The 26,694-nt window shown below is 33.8% G+C and overlaps 3 protein-coding genes across 5 annotated transcripts; all 3 read right to left on the bottom strand.

Moving 5' to 3' along the window:
* Nucleotides 1–551: 551 nt before the first annotated feature.
* On the bottom strand, nt 552–4,735 carry LOC125825587 (IQ domain-containing protein IQM3-like). Its single transcript, XM_049504912.1, has 9 exons — nt 4,542–4,735; nt 4,289–4,403; nt 3,868–3,933; nt 3,659–3,747; nt 2,950–3,037; nt 2,509–2,655; nt 2,320–2,412; nt 1,645–1,746; nt 552–1,127 (listed from the first exon to the last, which is right to left on the bottom strand). The coding sequence occupies exons 1-9, from the start codon at nt 4,733–4,735 to the stop codon at nt 720–722; spliced, it is 1,302 nt and encodes a 433-aa protein (XP_049360869.1). The 3' UTR covers nt 552–719.
* Nucleotides 4,736–8,085: 3,350 nt separating this feature from the next.
* LOC125825586 (protein SHOOT GRAVITROPISM 6-like) lies at nt 8,086–10,969 on the bottom strand. Its single transcript, XM_049504911.1, has 6 exons — nt 10,892–10,969; nt 10,288–10,362; nt 9,472–9,570; nt 8,460–8,531; nt 8,300–8,385; nt 8,086–8,224 (listed from the first exon to the last, which is right to left on the bottom strand). The coding sequence occupies exons 1-6, from the start codon at nt 10,967–10,969 to the stop codon at nt 8,086–8,088; spliced, it is 549 nt and encodes a 182-aa protein (XP_049360868.1).
* Nucleotides 10,970–22,847: 11,878 nt separating this feature from the next.
* LOC125825573 (myb-related protein 2-like) lies at nt 22,848–25,640 on the bottom strand. 3 transcript variants are annotated; one of them, XM_049504898.1, is made up of 7 exons: nt 25,386–25,640; nt 25,084–25,300; nt 24,915–24,991; nt 24,595–24,655; nt 24,420–24,501; nt 24,237–24,306; nt 22,848–23,859 (listed from the first exon to the last, which is right to left on the bottom strand). In XM_049504898.1, the coding sequence occupies exons 1-7, from the start codon at nt 25,623–25,625 to the stop codon at nt 23,104–23,106; spliced, it is 1,503 nt and encodes a 500-aa protein (XP_049360855.1). In that variant the 5' UTR covers nt 25,626–25,640; the 3' UTR covers nt 22,848–23,103. The 3 variants fall into 3 exon arrangements, with proteins under 3 accessions (XP_049360855.1, XP_049360857.1, XP_049360856.1); XM_049504900.1 differs by having other exon boundaries at nt 22,848–23,841; XM_049504899.1 differs by having other exon boundaries at nt 24,420–24,495.
* Nucleotides 25,641–26,694: the final 1,054 nt, after the last annotated feature.

Here is a 26,694-nt window from a genome sequence, read left to right as displayed (position 1 = left end):
GAAATGAGACAAATTATCTCATATACGTAGAGAAAGAACTTATCTTGAGATAACTTATTCTGGAATAACTTATTCCCAACAAAAAGACCAGTACATTTGATATTTATCAGAGGTGTAAATACATATCCTCTGTATGAAATAATACATCTCCTTGTTTTTGATATTCAGAGAATATTTTCCATAACATTTTGACGAACCAAACATGAGAAAATTGGAAAACATCCCCACGACTTATGTTATTTTCACATCCATCCTGAATGGCACCAATGGGACAAAAAGAAATGATATTGGTTTGATGAGAAATTTTGATACATCAAGTTCTGTTTGCCAGGATGAAGAGAGCTAAAAGTGCAGATTACATATAGCTGTATATCTTATCATTCAACTAAGTACTGGACAGAGATATTATATCAGCAAGCTGAAAGTTGGGAGGGGGATGAACATGAAGAACAGATCGATCTTGGTGTGGATACACATCGAGTCTTAGTACTATTTTGGATTACCACTCTCGTCACCAGGTTTGTCTCGAAACCTATATTTCAGTAAATTTTAAACACAAGGAGATCTGTTCAGGATTGTTTTTCTGTCTTCCGCTGCGTGTTATGAACATTGTGCAATCTTCAGAACAAGAATTTACACTTGCTATTGAAGAGTTATGGAGCCATAGCCAAGAAGTGGAGAGTGATAAGCTGCGGAGTACGAACCAGCATGGGAGTTGATCATACAGAACAAGGTCTAGGTGAGAGGTTAGTCAGTTCCAAGGCCTGCCATCTAAGCTCAGCAGGGAAGTCAGCAAAACAGCCAATTCTTGGTCCAGCACCTGTTGACCACACCAAGGGAAGTTGATACGACATTTTAGACTTCTCGGAATGAATCCTTCGTAGTATTGGAGTCCTAATTGGCACCTCTGCTATTGGGATCTGAAGACTGCCTGAGAGGGATCGGTTATAGCTACTCGTTTGAGCTACCAGATTTCGGGCTGATTCCAAGGGAAGGTCTGTTTTCTCTTCCTTTGGAAGATCAGCCTGAGAAGGAGAATCTGATAGAGCTGAAAAATCAGATGTATAGCCACTTCCAACAGATCTTCTGTCTCCATAGCTTTCATAGTCTTCATTTGATTTTCTTATCTGATGATAGATCAGAAAAGACGAGGATTATATTAGTTTAAAAGTGGACAATTCATCATGAGAAAAGGCAGGTAAAATCATATCTAGAGTAGTCAGTAAGGTAAGCACAGCTCGACTAATTGAGATTTAAACTTAGGATATGCAGAATGGTCAAAAATGTTCTTTAATCTTATGGTCTTGAACATGTCATGTGGTAAGTTCTAAGTGAAGAGTCAGCAAAAAAAGGAAAAGAGACATTTTTTTTAAAATGAACTAAAAAGGGAGTAGTAGTTCATTTTGTTTCCTTTCTATCTGTTATTGGAAAGGTGAACAATTCCAGTGATTTAAATCCCGATTTTGATGGCCTGAAGGGCTTGCATCTCTCCTGAATTCTACTTCTATATATCTTTAACACTTCCTTGGTGCCTTTCCTAATATAAATTTCTCAATAAATCTGATTGTTCAGAGTTCTGGAACATTAGGCATTAAAAGGAGCAACACTGAGCACAAAAAAGAACAAGAAAAAGAAAAGACCAACCTCAACTTCATCCAGGTTGACCCCATTTTCATTAAGAAATGATAAAAAGCTGTCAAGCCTATCTTCTGTTGGGCGATAATGTCCACTATATGCTGAAATAGACTGAAAGGAATAACATGTCAAGAAAACAGCTAAGTTCCAAGCAGATGATTGTAAACAGAAACTTAGACTCAAGCTTTCGAGTTGCATGCAAAGAATTCAGGAAGCATACCGTCCTTCTTTAACACCTTTCAGTTGCAAATAAAGCAGCTGAATACATTTATGTAAAGAACAGCTTTCTTCTTCTAGAGTTTCATCTATAAGAGTCAGGGTGAATGACGAGAAGAAACATAGAAGGTGGTATATCAACTTGGATTGTGTAGTTTTATGAGTGATGAAAAGAATCGTTCAGTAAGGAAGAGTACTTTATGAACATTAGACTTTAACTGGATATTGTCACTGTCATACACAAGTATTTTCTAATTTGAGTAAGTATGAGTTCAGCATTAGCCATGCAGAAGCCAGCTGATATTGGTTTAAAGTCGGAAGACATCAAGTGTGAGTAAAAGGGACGAAAACTACCTAATCAGTATGGTTGGAAATATACACTCTTAACTACTACCACAAACCGCTACGAGAGTACAACTTAGATGACAGAAGCAATTGAAATAATTGAGATAACAGAAACTTATTTACCATAACTCTTCCATCCTTTACCACTAGTCTTCCAGCAGCCGAAGTAGCTCCACCAGCAAGAAAGCTGGAATGATGAAACATCCCTTTCTTTTTCTGAGAAACATTATAAAAACAAACCTTATCATGAACAACAAGGAATCAAGGATAATCATCAAAATGCATTTACAGAGTAACTATTTTACCACTCACCTCACCAGCATAGAGTCTTCTTGACGTGCTCATCACAAAAATCCACTTTGCCCCTGGCAACCCTTTAGTTGTATCAAGAACATCTCCAGTTTTCTCATTCACAATTTTTCCTTTAGCAACAATATATTCATAATGTTCTCTCTCTTGCTGATTAAAGAAAGATTAGGAGGAAGAAATCAGGAACCGCATGCTAATATCAAGCAACGTGACTTAAGGATAATGCAGAAGTTAACAGCTTCACTTAAGCGACAAAATAGGCAACTTGAACAAGGAAAAGAACTACATATACACCAGATAGTGTAAAATGGTGCAAATCAGATTTGAAGACTAAAGAGTAACAGCGTCAACACAAGTACTTAACCGGTTGTCAGTTTATAATTAATGATTGATGTTAAGACTCATGATATGCAGTGGATAAGTAACAAAAGATTCAACACATACAGGTCCAAGGTACTTGATACTTTGCTTCTGAAGCTTAGATCTTGGACATTCTTCGAGATCAACCTTTTTGCCATCTCCAAGATCCAACCTGCAGATTTTAAGAAACTTCTAAGTAAACTTACAGACCATCCGTCAGGATTCTTACATCTTATAAATAGATTCACAGAAAAATACATGCCGTCTTATCCTTGTGGCAAAGTTGCACCAGAGAAAAGAGAAGTCAATAGTGCAGAATGTTCTTGGACTCCATAACAAAGTAAAATAAGAATATTCAACCAAGATATAGTAAAATAATTCATCTAGACTTTAAAACTTTATGAGAAACACATGCATTTCCTTTTGGGTAAGAAACATTATACAATCTTGAAATAGTCTTTCACTTATTTGGATATTATCCTATCACTATGAATAGAAATCAAAATTACAGCTCTGGTTGTAGCGTTTGTTTCGAATGCAAAACGTTTCAAGTTAGATATGCATCTAGGTTCATACACATCTTGATCATGGTCTTGGGTAATTCTCATTCCTTGAGCTAATTTTTGGGGTTAAACTAGGCCCATGGTGCATTTTCTTAAATTTTTGGAAAAGGAATTTCAGACCAAACACAACTTGAGAGAAGTCATTTCACTTTCTACAAAAAAGTTGGAAAAATCTTAAACAATGAATTTTTTAAAAATAATTTCTGAACAAACAATGTCAAAAATCTTACCAAAAGAAGAAGGGCTGACCAGATTCAGTTTTACACCATTCTTGATAATAAATATGCAAGTTATGCCCATAACGATGGCGTGGGTCAATCTATAGTGGAACAATACCAAGGTTAAAAAAACAAAAATTACAAAAATCAACAAATTAACTGGGAAATTTTCAAAAAGAGCAGCAAAGTGAAAAGCCAGAGGCGAAAGGTACTACACTCACCGCCTCAATCCAGTGTTGAAAAGCCAATTTCTGAGCTTTGGCGTCTTTGGACAAACCTTTACCAACCTGAGCAATACGGAATTATATTTGAAATTTCCTCTTTTATTTCTATAGAATCTGCCTGAAAGTTGTTTTATTATGACTGGAAATACAAAGACTTAATGATCAAAAACATATCTTATTCACGAGTTTCACACCCCAACTATCATTTGTCACTGTCTATGTAAAAACACATCTCGACCAACTATCAATTGTTTCTTTTTCTTACTTGTACTATCAAAATCTACTCAACTAGGCGTGTTCTAATATACATAGATGATGATAGTGTAGAAAAATGGAACAACTTCTGATAGTCTAGAAAAGGAAAAAATTGATAGTTCAATTTTTTTTTTTGATCTCTCAAATAAAAGTGTAAGAATACCTTGGAAGCATTTAAGCTTATGCGATTCCACCGGGAAGACGCTGTTTCTGGTTTTAAGAAGTTGAAGAAAGAAACTGTACTGTGATTCAATCTAGCATAATCTATAGCTTGCCACCTTCAAATTCATCACACAATAAAGAACACATAAATATACATGATTATTCTATTATTATATACATAAATTAAAAATAATAGAGGATTTTTAAATAAAAATGTTGATGTACAGGTTAAGTGGTTATATTTTAAGCAATACCAGAGCACTTCAGCAACCACGGCAGAGTCAGCTAACATGCGCCGTGTACGATAACTCCTATAAACCTTCTGAACTTTCATGGCGGCATTTGAAACAGAGCTTTCGAATTCCGGCCTACGGCGATCGGAAAAAGAAAATTGATGATGCTCATCATGAGAGCTGAAATCAAAAGTAGACAAAGAATTCACTTCCATTAAACAATAACAGAGACGGAATTTGGGAACAAAGTTTAGTAAAATAAGATAAGTTCCTATACGAAGAGTGTGTGTTTTCGGAGTTGGGAGAGTGGAATTGTTAGAACTTCATTCAGTATTCCATTAATGCATAAACTCTACGTGGTTATATACGGGCTTGTTTGGCACCATAATTTAGAAAAAAAATAAAATAATGCGAACTGTCAGTGTGGTGTATTATTACTCCCTACCTTTCATTTCATTTAACGTGACGCCATTTGATTTGATACTATAATTTTTTTATAAAAAAAAAAGTATTCAAACTTGTGTGCTAAAATTTCATAAAGGATAAAAGTGAATTTTTATAATTAAATTGTTTCTAACAGTCTTATAATTAGAAATAAGGTGATACTTGGGACGTTATTTGACATACTTTTCAAATTTATGTATAATAGTATTAGGTATATCCTATATTTTATTTGATATTATGTTATGTATAACTAATATATGAATGGGGTGTTCATCATTTTCCCTATATTTATGGAGGGTCTGCTACATTTTATAAAGAGAAACTTTCACATATAGTCACTCAAAATAACTTAATTACTCTCCATAGCTATAGTTTGATAATTACAATTCGTAGCTACATGTTATAGGGAGGAGAGAGGTGAGCAAGACTGGGAGAGAGAGAAGAGAGGTGAGCGAGAGAGGGCAAAGAGTGGAAGAGAGGTGAATTGTATAAGTATATCGGTTAGATAATTGTATATTATACATATGTATTTGTATATATGGCAAGCGAGATTGGGAGAGGGAGGAGAGAGGCTAGCGAGATTGGGAGAGGGAGGAGAGAGGCGGGCGATAGAGGGAAGAAAGTGGGAGAGAGGTGAATTGTTTATGTTTATCGATTAGATAATTGTATATTATACATATGCATTTGTATATATGGCAAACGAGATTGGGAGAGGGAGGAGAGAGGCGAGCGAGATTGGGAGAGGGAGGAGAGAGGTGAGTGAAATTGGGAGAGGGAGGAGAGAGGTGAATTGTATATGTATATTGGTTAGATAATTGTATATTATACATATGTATTTGTATATTCTGGCGAATTATAAATATACAAACGTGACTAATTATACAAACTCGAAGTCAGCCCACGTAATTAATGTATAATGTTAGCCGCGAGTGATAATTATAGCAAACTATAGCTATGATGAGTAATTAAGTAGTATAAGTTTGTTTAACCGCGTAATTTTCCTTTTTATAAATAAGGAGTAACTTTTTTTGGAAATATGTCATGTTACTTTTAATATACCAAATGGTGAAATAATTTTAATATAAATTACTAATAATGCATAGCCACATGTAACAAATAGAGGTCACTCGAACACTCTGTCAAAAAATCATACTATGTATATAAAAAATTATACAAAAAATATTTTTCATACATATATATTAAATTTTAAACATTCTTAACAAATATTTGATTTCGTCACTAATAACAAATGTAAGCATTATAATACTAATATTATTATTATCAATATTATTGATATATATTATTCAACACTATTCTTATATTCCCGATCAAACCATACATATGTTATCTTGATGGTCTGGCCACCCGTCAGTGCTGTCATACCATTTTGGGGAAATAATATTTAGTCAACTCCACGCAGTGTTGGTGGGCTAATATTTTATTTTCAACAATAGAAATACTAAATATATTGATATAATGATTAATTTATATTTGCATTGCGTAACAACTATTAAAAATCGAAGCTTTTTCCACAAAAAAAATTCATTTGTGATTCGATTTTAATTTCTAGTTAGATATGAAGGGATCTTATTAATATCACTACACTCTTTCACAATAATTTTAACGTAGTTATTGTCAGACGCAAAAATTAATTAAAGAAATAAAAATTATTTAAGATCATATAAAAAGATAAGTTTTCGTTCCATTTTGATGTGAAAGCTTGATACCATGATTTAAAAAAGAACTAGATTATCGCTCTTAGGTATAGTAACTCAATTCAAAAGTTAACTCTTCACGAGTATCAGATAAGAAGATAAATATGCTTCCCACCCACCGATGTGGGAAACTCAATACTGAATAGTACACGTTATGGATTTAGCTGAATCTAATAATTTTGGTCTAACTATTGTATTTATTTTTAAAAAATATTAAATATATTTAAATTAACAACATACAACTTCAATAAATTAAAATTTTGAATTTATAAACTTCAAATCGACATATTTTTTTCTCGAAGAAAACTTAAAAGAAACAGTTGAGATAATGAGATCATTGAATTCAAGGTTTGATTTAATGAGATTTAAGTTGGAAAAGTGACTGCTGAACCATCTAATTCCAGCAAGACAAAGATCTAATAATTGGTTTCATTTTTTCTTCTCCTACCATATTTAGTTAGGTCCCCAAATGTTGTAGACCATAAATATGCTTGTAAACTAGTACTAATAATAGTAGTTAGATTGATGAGGACGAAAGGTTGTTGCATGGGTCCATTAAACAATATTTTAGTACCTCAGTTGATTTGATTATTTAAATTTGCATTTTGTTGGTGGAAGTTCGATTTCTCATGTTGTCATTCCATACACTACAAGAAAACTGCCCAATAGCGAAAGGAAAACTGGTCGCTATAAGTAAGAATCTGGTCCCAAAAAGGACAATAGCGACCAGTTGCGCTTGTCCTTATAGCCTTAATAGTCGCTAAGGACCTTTAGGGACAAGATTATCGGGTCGGTCGCTGATTCTTTTTCGGGACTAGGTTAATACTGGTCCCTAAAATACATTTAGGGACCATATATCTGGTACCTATTCGCACATATTGAAATCAAAATTATGGTCGTTAAATCATTTTGCGACTAGATTTTAACTGGTCCATATATCATTTTGGGACGACTTCTATGCTGGTCCATAATCATTTTGCTACCAGTTTGAAGTTGGTCTGTAAATCAGTTTGCGACCAGTTTTTAACTCGTCTATAAATCAATTTACGAAAACTTTTAAGCTGGTCCCTAAATCATTTCGGGACCATTTTGAAGGTGATCCATAAATCATTTCGCAACCATTACAGATTTCCTACTCAAAAGGATTTTAAGGATTTACAATCTAGTCCTTAAATCACATTGCATTTGCACCTAGAAAATACGATAATTAATATAAACTTGTTGCTTTCATATATAATATATAATGTAATTACAAAATAAGGTGAGTATAAGGCATCTGACTATATACAACAATGTGGTAAGCTAGTAACAATATTGCGATCATGAACGCTTAGCAAAAAAATCATATACTAGCCTTAAACTATAATCCAAAGTTGCCTTCACCTTTCCAGCAAGAAATGGTCAATCTACATGTTTAACATCGGCTTTTTGCAAATTTCAGCATCCAAAATCTGTATTATTGATGCCATGTACCTATCTACTCGGGCATTAAGATTTTGAGTTAATTGCCTTGCAAGTTCTCGAAGAAAGTCTTCATAGTCGCCTCTAAAAATTGAAGGCAACTTAATATCATTTCTCATAAATAACCATTAAGGACTATTCAAATCAATGGGTGCATACCGATGGTCCGAACTAAACCAATGAGTGTTGAAAACAACAGTTATTCCATCAATTTCCATCAAGGGAGCAATGGGTTTCAAAGTGTTCTGGCATGTTGAAAGGTTAACTCATTATGCATCCTGAACAACATAAGGAATAAAATTTGGCAGATTAAACTTACTCGGCAAGCTTGTCTCACACTAAGATCATCCTCATGAAGATGTAAAACAATCCGTGGGAAAGCAGCATGAGCCTGACGAGTAGAAAAAGTGAAGATCATTTCTTGATAAAGTTCAATACAAGACAGAAACAGATTAGATATTGATTAACCAAATCAAAAAGCGAGAATTAAAGAACTTTGCTTTGCGTACAACAGAAATGGAGACTAAAATAAATCATATCTCATTCAAAATTCATAGCTGACCATGAAGATGTGGGATAGAAAGGGTATATCTACTACTCTGTTTTACCCAAGAAAGTAAAGTTTGATGATAAGCTATGTTGCTCGGACTCTTCAAAAATTTCAACGGGTGCGTGTCGGATTCGCCAAAAGTAGTGCATTTTTGGAGAGTCCGACACGGGTGCGGCATCAAAAGTGAAGAGTCCGCGCAACTAAGATGATAAGTAGAAGAAAAGTATGAGCTCCTTCAAATATACAAAGAGCAGATCAAGAAATGGGGACCGTAAAACAAAATATTCACTGCCAACAGAGGCCTCACGGGAAATTAAGTAATTAACAGACCTATTAACAACAAAGTTTAGTCTAGATTATGCTCTTATTTTAGAGATCCCAACCTAAGGCATTAAATTAAAGGTTTTAAAATTAAAAAGATGCACTATAAAATATAAACAAACACATCTTGGAATTTCATGATTCAGTAAATATACATGAGGGGCAGCTATTAGTGAAAAGTGACCTATATTGTCAATCAAAAAAATGTTGATCCTTCAATGAAGAAGAAACAGTTGAATATGAAACGTCCTTTACACATGCTCAGTTGAAATGATAAAGCCAACACAACCAAAACATCCTCGTTTGAGACCAGTCTTGACTTGTGATGTTGGATATGACACCTTATGATGCAATTAAAATTGATAAAATTTAAAAGAACATCTAAAACTATGTGCTAATGAGAAAAAGATACCAAATCAAATTTAGGTGGTGACAAATGGTTTAATGAGAGATAAGATACCTGCTCAAGAAAAGAGTCTCGTTGAGGCCCAGTTCCATAAGTGCTCAGTGCTCCAAATGCAGCATAAGCATTGGCTCGTATCTTCTCATTCATGCACTCCTATTCATGCACTCCTTTTATGAGGCAAGAAAATAATGTTATACGCTATGGCCATCTCAACATGCACTTGCTAATATTTCTATAATCCACAGATTAGAAGATAATGATGTAACATGTGTTTCTTTCCCAAGAGATAAATCGCACATCGATATGAACTAATTTTCAGAGACAAAATGTAAAACCTACCATTAAATTACTTCAGCTCTTTTAGAACTCAGACTCCAATTGTGGCAACCTATGTTGTTTGAATGCTCCAAAAATGTTGATGCACCCTGTGTCGTATCCTCCAAATGTACTACTTTTGGAGGATCCGACATACACTCGTCGGCATTTTTGAAGAGCCAGAGCAACATAAGTGGCAACACTAGCACAGTACAATATATGGGTGTCACTCATCTATTTAACTAGCACATACACTTAAGGGGTATAATATCAAATTAAAGAAGAACTTGTATCAAGAGACATGTCTTGAAGGTTGACAAATAATGCAAAATATTATGTCAAGGCAAAAGACATCACCCTAGGATGTCCAAACAGAGTTGTGTTACTGTCCTGATACAAAAGTCTTTTTAACACAATGCCACCCTGTTATCAGCTCTAAATAAATAATTTAGAATGTGATACAATCGGACTAGTACAGTAATTCAACCAATTTGAGGCTATTACCAGAAAATCTAAAGTTGAAGAAATTTACGTTTGGATAGTGAATCAACTTACTTGGAGATTCTGAAGCCGTATAGGAAGGTTCAGGAGAACAGGTTCAACCGCTTCCCTGGATGAGGACTCGAGAACCTACATAGTAGGATGTCAGCAGAAAACATTCACGTGAAGGTAGAATATAAGATACTAACAAAGACCGAGCAAGCTTTACCATCAGCAACCATGATACTGCAGTTAACTGACCGACTCATCTGAGTCATCGATCAAAGCTAATATCACCCCTAGGATTTAGTAGTATACTGGAGAACATGGATAGATGGCATCTGCAAGACCAGCAGGCAGAATGAACCTCAGCCCAAGAGAAGTGAAAATATACGGTACTTGAGCAATGACTATGGCGGCGTTCAAAACTTTACTAATTTCTCATTCTTTCAGAGTAGAAATTATATGCACCTAGCCACAAAGGAAGGAATTTTTTTATAACTAAAGCAGTAATTACGAAATGAAGCCATGATACTATTTGACCGAGGAAATCAAACTGAACCAGAGGGACTCCTAATGATGAAATCAGGAAAAAAAAACTAGAAAATTCCTCGCGTAAACATTCCTCCTCCTTAGAAGAAAAGAAAAAGAAAAAAGAATACTCTATGACCAAGAATACCTGGACAAACCCTCTTAGACAGAGGCGCCTAACAGTAGGAGAATCATCCGATACATGCCGACAAAGTGCTTGCACCATCTGTTCTAATAGGGGACCAAAGCCATCACTGCAAAAATTTGCATCCACAATCTTAGGAAGCTTTATACATGAATAGGATTTGAGACCATCAACAAGAAAATCACTATGACGGAACAAAATATCAGTTAAAACACTTTTGAAGGGTGTAAGCTTACAAGTTACAAAGCTTTCTATTTAGTTGTTTTTCCCCAGCACCTGCTAGGTGCCTTCATCATAGTTCATTGTGATTCATTAACTCGGTAGGGATCCCATGTCGCCTTTTCTCTTTGTATTAGCCATGGATTATCTCACAAGGGTCTTAAAAAGCCTTCATACTAACCATGAGTTCCATTACCATCCTAGGTGTAAGAGACAAAAAATCATCTAACTTAGCTTTGCTGATGACTTGTTGATGTTCTGCAGGGGAGATATAAAGTCTGTGAGCTATCTACATAAATGTTTTATGCAATTTTCAGAGGCTTCAGAATTGGTGGCAAATGTAGATAAAAGCAGTGTGTATTTTGGAGGAATCAAACAGCCTGTTCAATGGCAAATGTACTCGTGTACTCGATGACTACACAAGTTAGAAACATATTGTCATAAAATAGTATGAGTTTCCAGTCAGCTTAATGTTGCTATGACGATTGTATAGTAAAACATCAAGAATTACTTATATTGTGACGAGTAAACTGTAATCGCAAACGAAAATTTACAAGGAACAAAACTTAGTCAAAAAGTTAAAGTTAAGAGCGGAAGAAGAGCTTACATGTTCTAAATGAGTTTGTTATCATCACTTGAAAATCCTTAAATAGCCAAAAGTCAATTTTCTCTGTAAAATTTTATCATGAGTTAGCTTTGAAGAAGCAGAAATTAGAAGAATCTGATATTGACAGAGCTCTTCACAATATTTTCTCCATTAGAATGAGGTTGGTACTATTCAATAGTGATCCAAATTTATAGACTATTTATCATTCTAAAATGGACTAATAACATATTTTCTTTTAATTGAATACGTGTTGCTATATATAATAAAACTAAAAGGTCTTAACAGATGCGACATCCTAAACCTACTAGTGAACTTCAAATAAAGACGACAAGTTTAACTCGTAGACATCCACGTGGATGTCGCATAATATAGTTCAGAACACTACACACTGCGAGTTAAACTATATTATGTGACATCCACGTGAACTAATGACATTTTTCATGTTTCACAAATCTAAACTTATCAACAACTTCTCCAACAATTTTTTTTATCAAACTACACGAGGATCCAAACAATTTCAATAAAACATATAGCATCTAATTGAAAACAACAACCACCAAAACAACAATGACAAACAACCACAAATTTCCATGTAGCTTAAGATTTCAAAAATGTGCCACAAGTAGTAACTTTAGAAACCAATATGCAGCACTAGTTGTAGTAGAAAATAACAATTAAAACAACATTTGAAACACCAAAAAAAGGAAACTACAATCAAATGCTTTGTCAATGCTCATTCACAATTTCGTTTCTTTCTCGTTTAATCTTTTTAGTGTCACATTATACTTAAAAATTGAATACAATAGTTATACAATAAAAAAAACCCATTCAAATTCAAAGCACATAAATTGGGAACTGAATTAAAGACACTAATGGTAAAAATATTCTACATATTCATCACCTGATGGAATTTTTTTTTGCAATGCCAGCCTTACCAAAATTTCTTGGCAGCCCTAGCAATTATTCAACACTATTAACAGAGAAAATCTTAAATAAACTCTCAAATATCTCCTCTTTGAACCTCAACCCCAAGCCTTACCTATAAAACTATCATTTTCAGTCCTTACACAATAACAATGAGTATCTATAAGAGCCCAATCACATAAAATTCGACCAGCAGAAAGAAAAATGGCAGATTTACAGAAAAAGAAGAAGGGGGAGATGAATCAGGAGGAATAAACTTACTTTAGATGTAGATGCAAGTTGTAGGTGAAACGTTTCTCTTCCAATAATGCCTTCAAGCTTCAAGATTTAGGAGATTTTTCTGCCAATAATGCCTTCAAGATTCAAGAGTAAGGAGACTTCAGAGCTATGCACAACAATTTTGGCATATTGCTAGAGAGAGAAAGAAAAATCTAATAGCTTTATCAATGGATTTGGGGGTTTTAGGTTATAACTATAGAGAGAGAAAATTTTTTAGTGCCTTTTAGTTCCCGCTGAAAATTTCATTTAGGGACGAGTTTATTTGTTATTAGAAAATAATATAGTCAAATAGAGACCAGTAAATAATATCATCCTTATAAGTATATTTTAGGGACCATATTTATAACTTGTTAGTATATTTTGGTCTTTAATAAGCCTTTTTGTTGTAGTGATATCTCAATATTTGTTTATTTATTTTGAAAATGCATAATATATAAATATGTTTTTTCACTTGGTTTTAGTTGACATCTACGCCCTCCAATTTCGGGTGTGTACAAGCAGTGGCGGAGACAGGATTTAGATTGAGGGGTGTCAAAATATAAAGTAGTATGCACACAAGTTGTCTAAAAAGTTAAAAAAAAAACGCTGAAAGCCTTTAAAAAAAAATAGGCTTCAGCAAGGTTCGAACTCCCAACGCCTAGGTCAATGACAAGGCGGAACTTTGTAGCCCTTGAACCGCTGAACCAACACTTCAACTTGGTTCAGGAGTGTCAATTCTAATATATATATAGGTATAAAATCAGAATTTGACTTACCTATACAACATAATTTTCCGATAAAGGGGTGTCGCTTGACACCCCTCGGGCAAGGGTAGCTCCGCCCCTGTGTACAAGTAGACACTTAAACTTGTATAAAATTGAACAAATAGACATGTGTATCGTACATGACACAATACAAGTAGGACGTCATGTAGGACGAATGTGTCTATTTGTTCTATTTTATACAAGTTTAAGTGTCTACTTGTGCACACCCAAAATTAAAGGTCATAGTTGTCAGTTAAAGTCAAGTTAAGAGTCATGTTCATGTATTATGCCTTTTGAAAAAGAACATTTAAGGAGCGTTTCGTTTGAAGATAGTTATGTTTGAATTAGTTATACAAACATTAATTATGTTGAGAGTAGTTATCTTGGTATTACTTCTTATTAATTGTTTAATTTAATTTGTTGCATTAAAAATAACATATATGTCTTAATTATATTTGTTAAAAAAGAAATTGTTTGTGTACAAAAATACATTCCTATCAATTTTTCTCTTGTGGGGTTAGGGGAGGATCTAGAGGGAGCTGAGGGTGTTCACTGGATCCTCTTCAACAAAAAAATTATTATGTATACATAAATCCCCTTAACACAAGAGTAAGGGTTGACTTAGTGATGATTTACGAGTTTAGAATTTACTTTACTGTTTTTCAAGTATAAATCTCAAATATTATAGTATTTTAATACTATAGTATTTTATTTTTTGAACTCCCTTAATAAAAAAAATTCCCTCCGCCACGTGGGGATCTTATTTACATAAACTATTAACACGTCTATCAGGACACTTCTATATTTTTTAATATATATACTCCTCTGCATGGCCCAATTATTTATATATTTGCTTTTTCATTTTTAGTATATCTTACTTTTTTTTTATCACTTGGTGTTCGATACTTGTATAGAGTTAGACTATTTTAGAATCGTGTTGCATAGGGCTCCATTCCTATTAAGAATTTTTTCATACACAAAGCTCAATTTCAAAATCTCTGCTTAAGATCGAGAAGAGTAGCCCCATCTAGTGCACCACATATTTGATGATATAAGTTACTCATATTAATTTTTAATCTGAAAAAAAAAAAGAGAAAAAAATAGGAGGAAATAATACTATTCTTTTCCTTGGTGTATAATTTAAAATTAAACGTGGGATATCAGCTTAAGAAACAATGCAGACTTAAGTATAGATTAAGTTTTATATATAATTGTTGACAACAAATACGAATTATTTAAAATGTGAGAAACTGGTGGTTACTATTATATTTTGACAAACGAAAAATAATAAAGAAGACAAATATCAGGGTTTATTAATTCGGTAAGAAGGAACATGTGTTCCATATAAAATATTTTCCAAGAAAATAAGTGAATTTTGTATATTAAAAATATTTGTGTATAATCTAAATAAATAATATATGATGTGAAATTTAAAATGGTAAGTTTAACCATTTTTTTAAAAAAAAGTGTTAACGAAAAAAAAAAAACTGCTCTTTCAACTTATGCTCTATTAAAAAATATTTTTAGAAAAGAAATTTGATTCAATTTTGTTTTGAGACAACTGAATTCTTTTTTAAAAAATGAATATTTTTATATTTTTCAAAACTTAGCCAAACAAAATATTAGAGTGCAACAAAAACAATAATCCTACGAAAAAAGAGTCGGAACAATAAAATAGTACGATAATTGAAACACAATAAATAACAGACTATGATAGATATTAAAAGTAAAAACTACAATAATACAACTAGTGAAAAAACACCAACAAGCCTCAACTTGGAAAACAAGACAACACTCAACTGCCTACTAACCTTCTATCCTGGTACACGTCCTCCACACTCTCATATTTAAGGTCATATTCTCGGTAACCTGAATTTGTGTCATGTCCTGTCTAATCGCTTTTTTTCCAATACTTCTTCGGCCTACCTCTACATCTTCTCGCACCTACTATAACCAACCTCTCGCGGCTGCCTATCTTCTTTTCACATATCCAAATTCATCTCAATCCCACTTTCCTCATCTTGTCCACAACGGAGATCATTCCCATGCCTTATCCCAAATGTCCTCATTCATAATCTTATTGCTTATTGTATGCCCACATATCCACCTCAACATCCTAATTTTTGCAACATGCATCTTCTAAATATGGGAGTTCTTGACTGGCCAACATTCTGCCTCATACAACCAAGTCGGCCTATAACCACCACTCTATAAAACTTACATTTAAGTTTCAGTTGTACATTTTATCACATAGGATTCCAAATACAAGCTTACATTTCATCCATGTCGTACCAATACAATGTATGATATCACCATGTCTCCACTCTTCCCTAGATTATAAGCCTAAGATATTTGAAACTATCTCAAGAATAACCTGAGTGTCAAGCCTCACTTCCACGTCTTCTTCTTGCATTGCATCATTGAATTGCATTCCAAATAATTTGTTTTGATCTTGCTTAACTAAACCCTTTAACTTCAATATTTATCTCTGCATACCTCTAACCTAGCATTAACTCCATTGCATGTATGATCAATCAATATTGTATCATCTACAAATAGTATACACTAAGACACCACACCTTAAGAGCTGATCCCGGTGCAACTGGAAAGTGCTCCAAATCGTCTCACATTGTTCTAACTCGCATTTTAGCCCCATCCACTATTAAAAATCTGCTAAAAACAACGGACAGAAAAGCGATGGATGGTGTCACTCTGAAAAGCGACGGACGACATCACTCTAAAAAGCGACGGGCGATGTCGCGCCAAAAAGCGACGCCGGTTGCCACACTATCCGTCGCTTTTTAATAAAAATAATTATTTTTTACAAAATGCGACGAACTACATCTCTTTGTCCATCGCTTAATTTGGCGGATTTTTACGCCAAAAATATATTTAGTAATTATTTATTTAATATACGTACAGACGTCGTCCGTCTCTTTTTAATAAAAGTAATAATTATTAAATAAAATAATAACCACGTTGTCCGTCGTTTTTGAGTTATTTTATTTTATTAATTATTTTTTAAAAATTAATGACGGACGACATCTCCTAATCCGTCGCTTTTTGGTCAAATTGACCACACTTTAAAAAAGCAACGGACAATGTCGTTTAGTCTGTCGTTTTTTAGTCAAAATTTTGGCCAAATATTTTTAAAAAAGTGATGGACAAAGAGACACTTTCCGTCACTTTTTTAAAAATATCTGGGAGAAGACGCGAATTTCTCCTTATTATCTCGCTTTTTCCAGATCTCTCTATTCTCCTCATCTCTTCCTTCTCTCTAAAGAACCGTTGTCTAGCCGCTTCCTTCTCGCTAAAGAACCGATGTCCAGTTGCTGCCAGCCGTCGTTGCTCCTTTCTTCGTTCTCTCCTTCTCCTTTAATTATGGTTAAGGTTTCATCAATTTTATTTTTTTTCAATTTGAGTTATTTGAGTTTGTTAGTTAGTTTATTATTGTAATTAGTTTATTGAATTTGTGTTTATTTATTGTTAGTTTGAATGATTGATTGATTGTTAGTTAGTGAGTGAATTAGGTATTTTTATTTTAGGACTAGATTGAATTAAGGTATTTCTTGAGTTAATATTGAAGTGTTAATTGAAATTTAGAAGTTAGTATATTGTAATTAGTTTATTGAATTTTTGGTTATTGTTAGTTTGAATGATTGATTGTTAATTAGTTAATGAGTGAATTGAGAATTTTTTTATTTTAGGACTAGTTTGAATTTGAGATTTTAGGATTAGTTTGAATTTGAAATTCTAGGACTAGTTTGAATTAGGATATTTCTTGAGTTGATATTAGAGTGTTAATTTGAAGTTAATAAGTTAGTAATTGAATTGTTTTGAGTATAAGAATGGATGTTTGAATGTCATGAGTATACTGACCATGAGTTTTTTATTATTATTATTTAGTAACTAATCAAGTGTTTTGACTTTTGAGTATAAGTGAATTGTGTATATATTATTGAGTTGGGAATTGATAAAGTGATTTTGAAGTTAGAGAATATGAACTTGAATTACAACTTAATTAGAATTTATAATTAATTATAACTTCAAATTAATTAGGAATAGGAACTTGAAATCTTGTTGACTAACTTAATTAATTAGAACTTAATTTTGAAATTTATTAGAACTTGGATTTAATATGAACTTAATTAGAACTTTGAAGTACTTGAAATCTTATTGACCTTAGTTAATTTGAAATTAATTAGAACTTTATTGAACATAATTAATTTATAATAACTTGAAAAAATAATTAGGAATATAAACTTAATTTTGAACTTAATTAATTAAGCTTGAACTTTGTAAATCCTGAAATGTGGTATTTATGAACTAATTAATTATTAGGTATATAAATTAGCTAAATATATATAAGTAATAATGAATATAATTATTAAGTAATTATAAATATATATTAATAATATAAATTAGTTTAAATGTAGTTAAATTATTATTAAATTTAATTATAATTGAATATCTATATTTTTGTAGATGGATCATCGTCTGTGGATGTATAACATGCATTATGAAATTGGTGGTGGCTTGAAATCTGAGTTTATTGACGATGTTAGAGGTTTTATTGAACACACAATGACACTTGATATTTGCAAGAATGGAAAGAAAAAGATGAAACGCACATTTGACTATACAATTGCATTTGCAGGGGCATTTGGCTAATCTTCGAAGAACAATGACAGGTGTGAATGTGGTGGACATGACAACTAGTACTTACCTAATCTTCGAAGAACAATGTGTGAATGCGGTGGACATGGCATCTAGTACTTACTTCTATAAATAGATAGCGAAAAACCTTTATGACTCACTTTTCTTTTTTCTCACTGAAATAGTTAAAAGAAACTCATATACTATCACATATATGCAGAAAGTGAATGTCAAACATGAAAAGTTGGATGAATCTATCGAATCTTCTACGGCTCCAAAGAAAGAAGAGAATGTTTTGTTTGTCGGCTATGTAAATTCATCAACTCTTTAGGTATAGAATTTTTGTTTTCTCCAAAAGATTTGATTTACAATTTTAGCTCTATCCATATTTTAATTTATCTTGATTTTCCTAAAGTGAAAGATGAGAAGGTAGATCTTGTAACTATAAAGGAAGAAGAAGAAAAAGAAATGAACATGTGGATCTCAAGGAACGATGTATTAGAATTTTTTGAGCCATTCAAAGATTCTCGCTGCCTGACTGGATACCATGAGAAGCGACCCTTGAACATCCTAATATTTGTAGTAGGGACAAGGACTACTCATAATTTTATTGATGAATCTTTAACATATAAGCTAGGGTATGACTCATACCCAATCAAGCCTCGAAATGTTAAGTGGACTTTTGGGAAAATGGTGACTTCCAAAGCATGTAACAACTTTCAAGTCACATTGCAATTAGGCGCCCTATTTAATGTGAAGTTGTATCTACTTCCATTGTCGTCAAATTGTGAGGTGGTATTAGGAAATCAATGGACACTTCAATTTGATGACAATGGAAGCATATACAACTTCACATTAAATAGGGCGCCTTGCACTATGACTTGAAAGTTGTTGCATGCTTTGGAAGTCACCATTTTCCCAAAACCCCAATTAACAGTTCGAGGCTTGATTGAATATAAGTTATATCCTAACGTATCTGTTAAAGATTCATCAATAAAATTATGAGTAGTCTCAGTCCCTCCTACAGAGATTAGGATGTTCAAGGGTCGCTTCTCGTGGTATCCAGTTAGGCAGTGAGGATCTTTGAATGTCTCAGAGAATTCTAATACATCGATCCTTGAGATCCACATGTCCGTTTCTTCTTCTTCTTTCTTTATAGGCACATGATCTACTTTCTCATCTTCCACCTTAGGGAAATCATGATAAATTAAAATATGGATAGAACTAAAATTCTAAATCAAATCTTTTAGAGAAAATAAAATTCTATACTTGGAGTTGATGAGTTTCCATAGCCGGTGGACAAAACATTCTCTTCTTTCTTTGAGGCCGTAGAAGATTCGATAGATTCATCCAACTTTTCATGTTAGACATTCACTTTCTTCATATTCGTGATGGTATCTGAGTTCCTTTTAACTATTGCGGTGAGGAAAAAGAAAAGTGAATCATAAGGTTTTTCGCTGTCTATTAATAGAGGTAAGTACTAGTTGTCATGTCCACTACATTCACACCTGTAATTGTTCTTCAAAGATTACCCAAATGTTATTGCAAATGCAATTCTATAGTCAATTTGTCTTTCATCTTTTTCTTTTCATTTAGTTGATTAATATCGTTATAAATTTCTTTTTTATTAATAGGAAAAAGAAATGAGAAGCACTCCCCTTGTACCAGAAATTTTCAAGAGGACTCATGTGAAGAAGAAAGAAAATGAGTCGGATCCAGATGTGTGGGTGGAGAAAAAGGTCGAACAAACTTATGTAAGTTATTTAATATGAAAAGTGAATATGGATAGTGAATATATATATATATATATTATGTATATATTTTATGCTAATTTTTATCTTTAATATGCAAGGATGGTCTAATCAGTACATGAATGAGTATCTAGATAGTTCGGTCCAAATGATGTCTGAAATGTCTACTCAAATTTGGACAGAAAAAGTGGTAGGGGGACACACAAGGGTAGAGTCTATGGTCGAGGCTCTCGGAACGATGTACACCGACTCCAATCAGGCTTAGAAGATATTGGATCGTCATGTCAAGCCGAGGCACTTGATGGTGTTCAGATTGCTGCTATATCGGATCAAATAGCAAAACTAACATTTTAGGCAGAGTCTGAGCGAAGAAGAGTAGTAGTTGAGAAATCATGAGTGCGACCGTTCAGCAAATCAAATAACAAGTGATAAACCTTGCTCATCGACCTGCTACATCGTCTCCTGCCGATGACACCGACGACGAGAGTGAGGAGGATAATGATTTCATAGATTGCACCCCCTAGGCATCTGATCTTTAGTTTATGTAGTTTTTAAAAAATTTGAAACGATTTTTGAAAGACTTTATAAGTCTTTAAATTGTGATTTAAGTATTTTTTTGATGGTTAATTTAAGTTTGTTGTTTTTATATTTTGTGTAGAATGTTTATTATGTGGTTTGCGTGATTGGGCTGAATTGATTTGAATTGAATTTGCACGTGGGCAGCAGAAACTGAAAACTGCTGTAAAAAAAATGCAGAAAAAGCGACGGACATGGACCTTTAATCCTTCGCTTTTCTGAGTTTTTTAAAATATAATTTCCAGAAAAGCGACGCAGTCCGTCGCTTTTGAATTTTTTTTAAAAAATTAAAATTAAAGAAAATGCGACGGACAACGTCTCTATGTCCGTCGCTTTTCAAGATTTTAATAAAATTATAAATTTAAAATAATGCGTCGCTTTTTATAAAGTAAAAAAAATTATAATAAAGCTACGGACGGAGTCACATTAAACACGCAGTCCTTCACTTTTTTGCGGGGCTGTCCGTAGCTTTTTGAAAAGCTAGACAAAAAGCGAAGAACTTGACTGGATGTTTCAGTCGATTTTGACCAAAAAAGACGCAGTCATCGCTTTTGGTGGCTGTCGTTTTTCGCCAGTTTTTTTTAATAGTGATCATACATATTTTTTAGGGCAAATTATAGAAATCACATACTTTTAAGACAAAATTATAATTTATCCCTTAAAAGTTTATAATTACAGAAATCCCTCAAACGGATACAATAATACAAGCGCTGATACATTAATCTGATGCGCGAGATACATTAATCGTTAAGTAAGATACATTACATTTTATACATGATACACTAATCTAATGTACATTTTATACATGATACACTAATCTGATGCGCGAAATACAATAATATAAGCGTATACATTAATCTGATGCGTGAAAATGAGAGATTTTGAAAATTTGTAAAACTTACAGAAAATAATGGTAATAAGTAAACTAAAAGCTTAGATTTCTGTAATTTTTCCTATTTTTTATTGCCCTAATGTAAGTCACCAATAGCCCTCAACGAAAATTTAATCACAAAGAGAAGAAGAGAAATCTCAATATGCAAGGAAGGAAGCAAGGATTCTTATCATGGTTATATTTTGTTTCTGAATGTAGAAAATCTTGTTTTATTTTGTTTTTGTAGTTTTTTCCTTGCATAAAGCTGGGTTCTCACATTGCGCTATACTGCTATATACGAATATGGGTGACGTTGAAGCTTTATTACTGTGTGCGTTGTGGGTATTTGATAAAATGCCTGAAGAGAAGATGCAGGGCATGAGATGTTGCTCCTCTAGCACTTATGTGGATCATATGGCGAGAGAGGAATAGAAGAGCTTTTGAGGGGTAGAGAAAGACCTTATACACTTGAGGAATAGCCTATTTTCTCATATTCCTTTTTGGTGCACCCATAGGATTCCTACACGTATAGATGTGTGTAGTGGCGGAGGAAGGATTTTCATTAAGGGGTATCAAAGTATGAAGTAAGCATATGAAGAAATTGAAGGGGGTTCAACGTTTACTATATAAAGTGTAATTTTTCGTCGAAGGGGATTCGGATGAACACCTAGCACTTACTAGCTTATCCCAAGATGAGTGGGTGTTATTTGTAGAAAACAATGTCTCTTGTAAGATTTTCTATTTTTGGTATACTTCTTGTATAATTTATTACTTCATCAAAAAAATATGGTGTGGGGGGGGGGGGGGGGGGGGGGGAGGAGTGACATATAGTGAATTTTCCCATGATCTTGTCTATTAACTATGAGAGTGACCAACTTTTGACCAAGCTTCAAATACAAATAGTTTTCTTATAGTTTGGATGTTAAAATAATTAGGTTGAGGTTGAAAGATAAGTTCACTTTATATCTGTTTTGAAGTTCAATAAATCTTCTTTCTTAGAGAAAGCGATTATTGATAACGCTTGAAAGTTTTATATATTATTATCTGAAAGGGTGGAAAATACCAGGATTTATGTAACTTTCTTAACGCATTATGTTAGACATATTTCAAGGATGATTTCTGATTTCCGAGATTCTACATTCAACTGAAGTGACTTTGGATGTGATTATTATAATCTAAGCAGCATATGGCAGTTGGCATATGAGGAATTATTTGCTACATATGGAGTTGTTGGATTCTTGATATATTCCTAAGAAGAGGTTCACCCATGAACTTGTATGCACTTTATATACAACAAGAATTTCAGAGTTAAGGAAGATTCAACTGCTAAAGTAAAGTTTATACACTCTTCTGCATGAAACTATGGATGAAAGTTAAATATGAGATCTGAAAATAAAAATGAGCAAATCGAATGGTGTTACAATATTGTAACTGATCTTGAATTTGAATTATTATACATCATTTTTTCCTTCCAAAGAAACCATAAGGCTATGTTTCCCATGTGCAGATCTCTATTTCAGACAAAATGTTATCAGCAAATTACATGTCTTCTGATCTCATGGTTTGCCCTTTGTTATATATGAGGTTCCTCAACCCCAACTGAAACCATTTAGGTCAAATTGCTTACAACTTGAAGCAGCATCAGTTTCATCATGCATGTTTAGATCCAGTTTAGGTTCAAAGTATGACAGCTTATACTCTTGCGAAGATTTGTGCCTCTGTGGCACTGATTCACTTCTGTTGGTTACCTGGTGAAATAGTTTGACATCTCTCTCTGTTCCATTGAAGTTTCCATCAGAGTGGTTCATGCTTCCATTCAGTTTTTCGTCTTGAAGTCCAATACTCATTGATAAGTTATTGCAGTTCGTCTCTCGGGTGAATGTTTTTTCTCTACCCTCGTTCATAGGGGAGAATAATCTTCTGTTCTCCTTGAGGTTGTCACACCATCGTAGTTCTGTCTGCTGTAGCCTGGTATCATTTTCAATATCCTTACACTCGATTGATGGTGTAAAGTCGAAAGGCCTCAATCCAATTTGGTTATCATGCATTGTGTTGTCCCTCAAAGAGCCATCATGAGAGGTCAAGCAGCTGTCGATTGAACGATCTGTTGGCTGTGTAGCTTGTGTGTGTTGGCTGTGAAATCCTGATAGCTCTTTTATATCCGGAAATGGAGAGTTCAGGCATTGATTGGATGCTTTGGATACGAATTCTGATAGTTGAACCTTGACTGCCTCTAATCCTACTGTTTCCATGTTTTGTCTTCCAAGAGTTTCTTGTGCTTTCTCGAGCACGGACTGCAGATATTTCCCCTGAGCTTCTATCCGTAACTGTAAATGTCGTTGTACCTATATCAGTTCAATTAGGCCTCATTTAGAAGCCATCAAGGAAAAAATTCCTTGAATTTTAAAGTTTTACTAGATAAAACCAAACATAGTTTCTTAATTCTTGAAACCAAACATGTGGACAAGCCTTGTTGGCTAAGATTGTTTAAGATATCCAGTTGGTTATCTTATCTCTACAATTGTGAGGAGATGTGTTTAGATTACTTAATTTCCCGGTGAAGTCTTCTTTTTAGAAGATGAACCTGTTTTCAAGTTTCATCACGCTCATGCTTCCGTTTTTTACATCATCAAACAGTAAGTCTCATCTTTTACAAGTATTTTTGGCATATGCTTTTGCTCTCATTTCTCATATGTAATAGAATTCTGCAGTAATTTTGTACCTCAAGCTGCTCGTGAAGCCTTCTCTGCACTTCTATTTGCATTTGTATTGCTTCACTTATTTGAATATTTCTGAATAGATCAGATAAGTATTTGTCAGAATAACGTAAATCGATTTTTTTGTTAAGACATGAAATAGAAGGATGAATTGTTTAAATTAAGGAGTAGATGTTTTTTGTTCTTACTTGTTTGGTTGGGGTACCATGCTTGGATTACTCATACATGTTGCACTATTCTCAGATATCCTTTCTACTCCTGCTACTGCAACTATTCACAAACTCAGTCAGTTTATGAATGTTCCATCTCCATGAAAGAGATTTTCTGAATTTTAATTTTCATGAGAAGTATGTGATTTCTTACCAGCTTTATTTGTCCCACTAGCATTTGCTTGTCCATGGAGATTCTTACTTAGTCTGTATTTCTGCCATCATTTTGTAAAACATTAGTTTCTGACGCAATCTAAGAGTATAAAAATGTAAGAAATATTTTTCAGGGTTTTGGATGGAAACAAAATAAAAGTTCTTGCAGTTGATTTAAAAGATGTTTTGCCCCCTTATTACCAGTTCTGTTGTTTGGAATTATTGTCTTGGCAGCTAAAGTTTTCAAGGCTGAATATGGCCTTGTAGAATGTTTTGTTTACTGCGTGGATTTTGAATGCCATAAAGCGAATAAGAACTAACCTGAAGATGACTCTTTAAGTGGTACAAGGTTAATCCTTGAATCCCCATAAGCTTTAGAACTGATTTTGGAGTGGCTTCTGCAATAGGATAATGTTGCAGTTAATTATCTTTGTGAAAAAACATCCTCATGTAATTGCTTATTCAAAATTGATGTATTTGTATCACTTACTGTCTGCTCCACCAAGTTGATTAACTGCTTCTATAAACCTCTCATGGAGGTCCGGTGTCCATTTCAATCTTGGCTTAGCATCAGTTGATAGGACAAGCCCTGAATCTCCGTTTCCATTTCCACCTTGCAGGAACAGATGTCGTTCAGGAACAGACATTCTTGTTGAAGGGTGCATGCTCTTTTCCTGGTGGTGATGATGGTACATCTTTCTAGCCCTCTGTTTGATGATTAGCAAATAAGTCTCGTGAAGCGCTTTAATAAGCAACTAATTTTGATAGGTAGTTTAGCTAATCATAACGCACCTGAAAGTGATCTGCTGTACTTGATTTCAGTCTAGTCTTTCCCTTCAAATACGAATCATGATTCTTCTGTATTCTCCAGACTATGATGTTGTTGTTGCTCCTGATACTCGGTTCAAGAGAACTGTTTACTACTGCTTTTATGTATGTCCTTAGTTGTACAACTTCACAGATCAAAGATGTTGCCAAAGAGCTCTTATAAGCGAATGGGAAGAGAAAGAGAGACGGGTCCAGGTGAAGCATAGAATCTTGGATAGGCCCAGTTGAACGCTAGAACCAATCTAATCTTCACAGCCGGCTCAAAAAGAGATCTCATCCTTCCAGTTTTACATATTTGTGGGTCCTAGCATGATATTCCTCTGCACTATAAGTTATTGAAACACTTAAACACCCTACAATAGGTACAAAGAATTGATCCTCCCGCGACTTTTGTGTACTAATATTCTTCATCTAGCAAAGTTTGGGAACCATATTCGCAGAATTAATATTGGAATTTTTTCTGATGCTGACTGAAAGAATCCACTATCTAATGATGTATAATTTCTTGAAACCTTCAAAACCATTTCACCTTTTTCAAATGGAAGATTCTGTTGACTCGAGCTTCAATTACTCGGTATTGGATAAAGAACAAAGGAAAGAGATATGAAAATGGTTGAGAGATGCTTCTCTTATTTCATTTCTAAATGAAAAAGTCTAACGTTTTACCAACAGAACACTTAAAACTTTGTGAGGGTCCTAAATAAAGAATTAGTTGAGGGAGCATTTCCTATATACGTGTTTTATTCTATTATGTTGACTATAGGTTTGCCTTGGATAAAAAAAAGTTAATCCATGATTTCGGAGCTTCTTCCTCGTTGTTTTCCCATTTCACTGCTATTGATATTCTTTCTTCATGCTGGTGAATCCCTGTTTTGCCATCCAATTAATTCATTTCCTATTTTTTTAAGACATGTACAAGATTCTCTTTTTGAGTCAAGGGTCTAGCAGAAACAACCTCTCTACCCCAAAAAGGCAAAGGTAAGGTATGTGTACATCCTACCCTCCCCAGACCCCACTTGTGGGATTACACTGGGTATATTGTTGTTGGTATTGTACTACTAGTACAGTACTAGATTTTCTTTCAGTTTTAAAGAGAAAATTGTGTTAGTTTCTTAAAGTAAGTTCAGGAGAAGCCCCTGGTCCCCTGCTGCTTTGGGCAGTGTTTTTAGGATACTTAGAAACTTTCATGCAATATCTTGCACTGTATTTAGTGATATTAACTTTTGGAATATGTTGAGCATTCTTTCGAGTAATTTAGTAACTGAAAAGGAAG

The sequence above is a fragment of the Solanum verrucosum genome, unplaced genomic scaffold (genome assembly GCF_900185275.1).
Source record: "Solanum verrucosum unplaced genomic scaffold, falcon-dt-bn FXZP01000140.1, whole genome shotgun sequence".
In the NCBI taxonomy this organism is placed as follows: domain Eukaryota; kingdom Viridiplantae; phylum Streptophyta; class Magnoliopsida; order Solanales; family Solanaceae; genus Solanum; species Solanum verrucosum.
This window is presented reverse-complemented; position numbering and strand designations above follow the sequence as displayed.

Bases quoted from the DNA above. Each gene is read 5' to 3' on its own strand.
- LOC125825573 (XM_049504898.1), bottom strand. From the start codon at position 25,625: ATGCTTCACCTGGACCCGTCTCTCTTTCTCTTCCCATTCGCTTATAAG. The intron at 24,992-25,083 runs GTAAGTGATACA...ATCCTATTGCAG, and splicing joins TCAACTTGGTGGAGCAGACA to AAGCCACTCCAAAATCAGTT. The intron at 24,656-24,914 runs GTTAGTTCTTAT...AAATGATGGCAG, and splicing joins ACTTAAAGAGTCATCTTCAG to AAATACAGACTAAGTAAGAA.
- LOC125825587 (XM_049504912.1), bottom strand. From the start codon at position 4,735: ATGGAAGTGAATTCTTTGTCTACTTTTGATTTCAGCTCTCATGATGAG. The intron at 2,413-2,508 runs GTGAGTGGTAAA...AATGTTTCTCAG, and splicing joins GAAGACTCTATGCTGGTGAG to AAAAAGAAAGGGATGTTTCA. The intron at 1,128-1,644 runs GTTGGTCTTTTC...ATCTATCATCAG, and splicing joins TCAACCTGGATGAAGTTGAG to ATAAGAAAATCAAATGAAGA.
- LOC125825586 (XM_049504911.1), bottom strand. From the start codon at position 10,969: ATGGTGCAAGCACTTTGTCGGCATGTATCGGATGATTCTCCTACTGTT. The intron at 10,363-10,891 runs GTATTCTTGGTC...CCTACTATGTAG, and splicing joins GTCTAAGAGGGTTTGTCCAG to GTTCTCGAGTCCTCATCCAG. The intron at 8,386-8,459 runs GTAAGTTTAATC...TCAACATGCCAG, and splicing joins GTGTGAGACAAGCTTGCCGA to AACACTTTGAAACCCATTGC.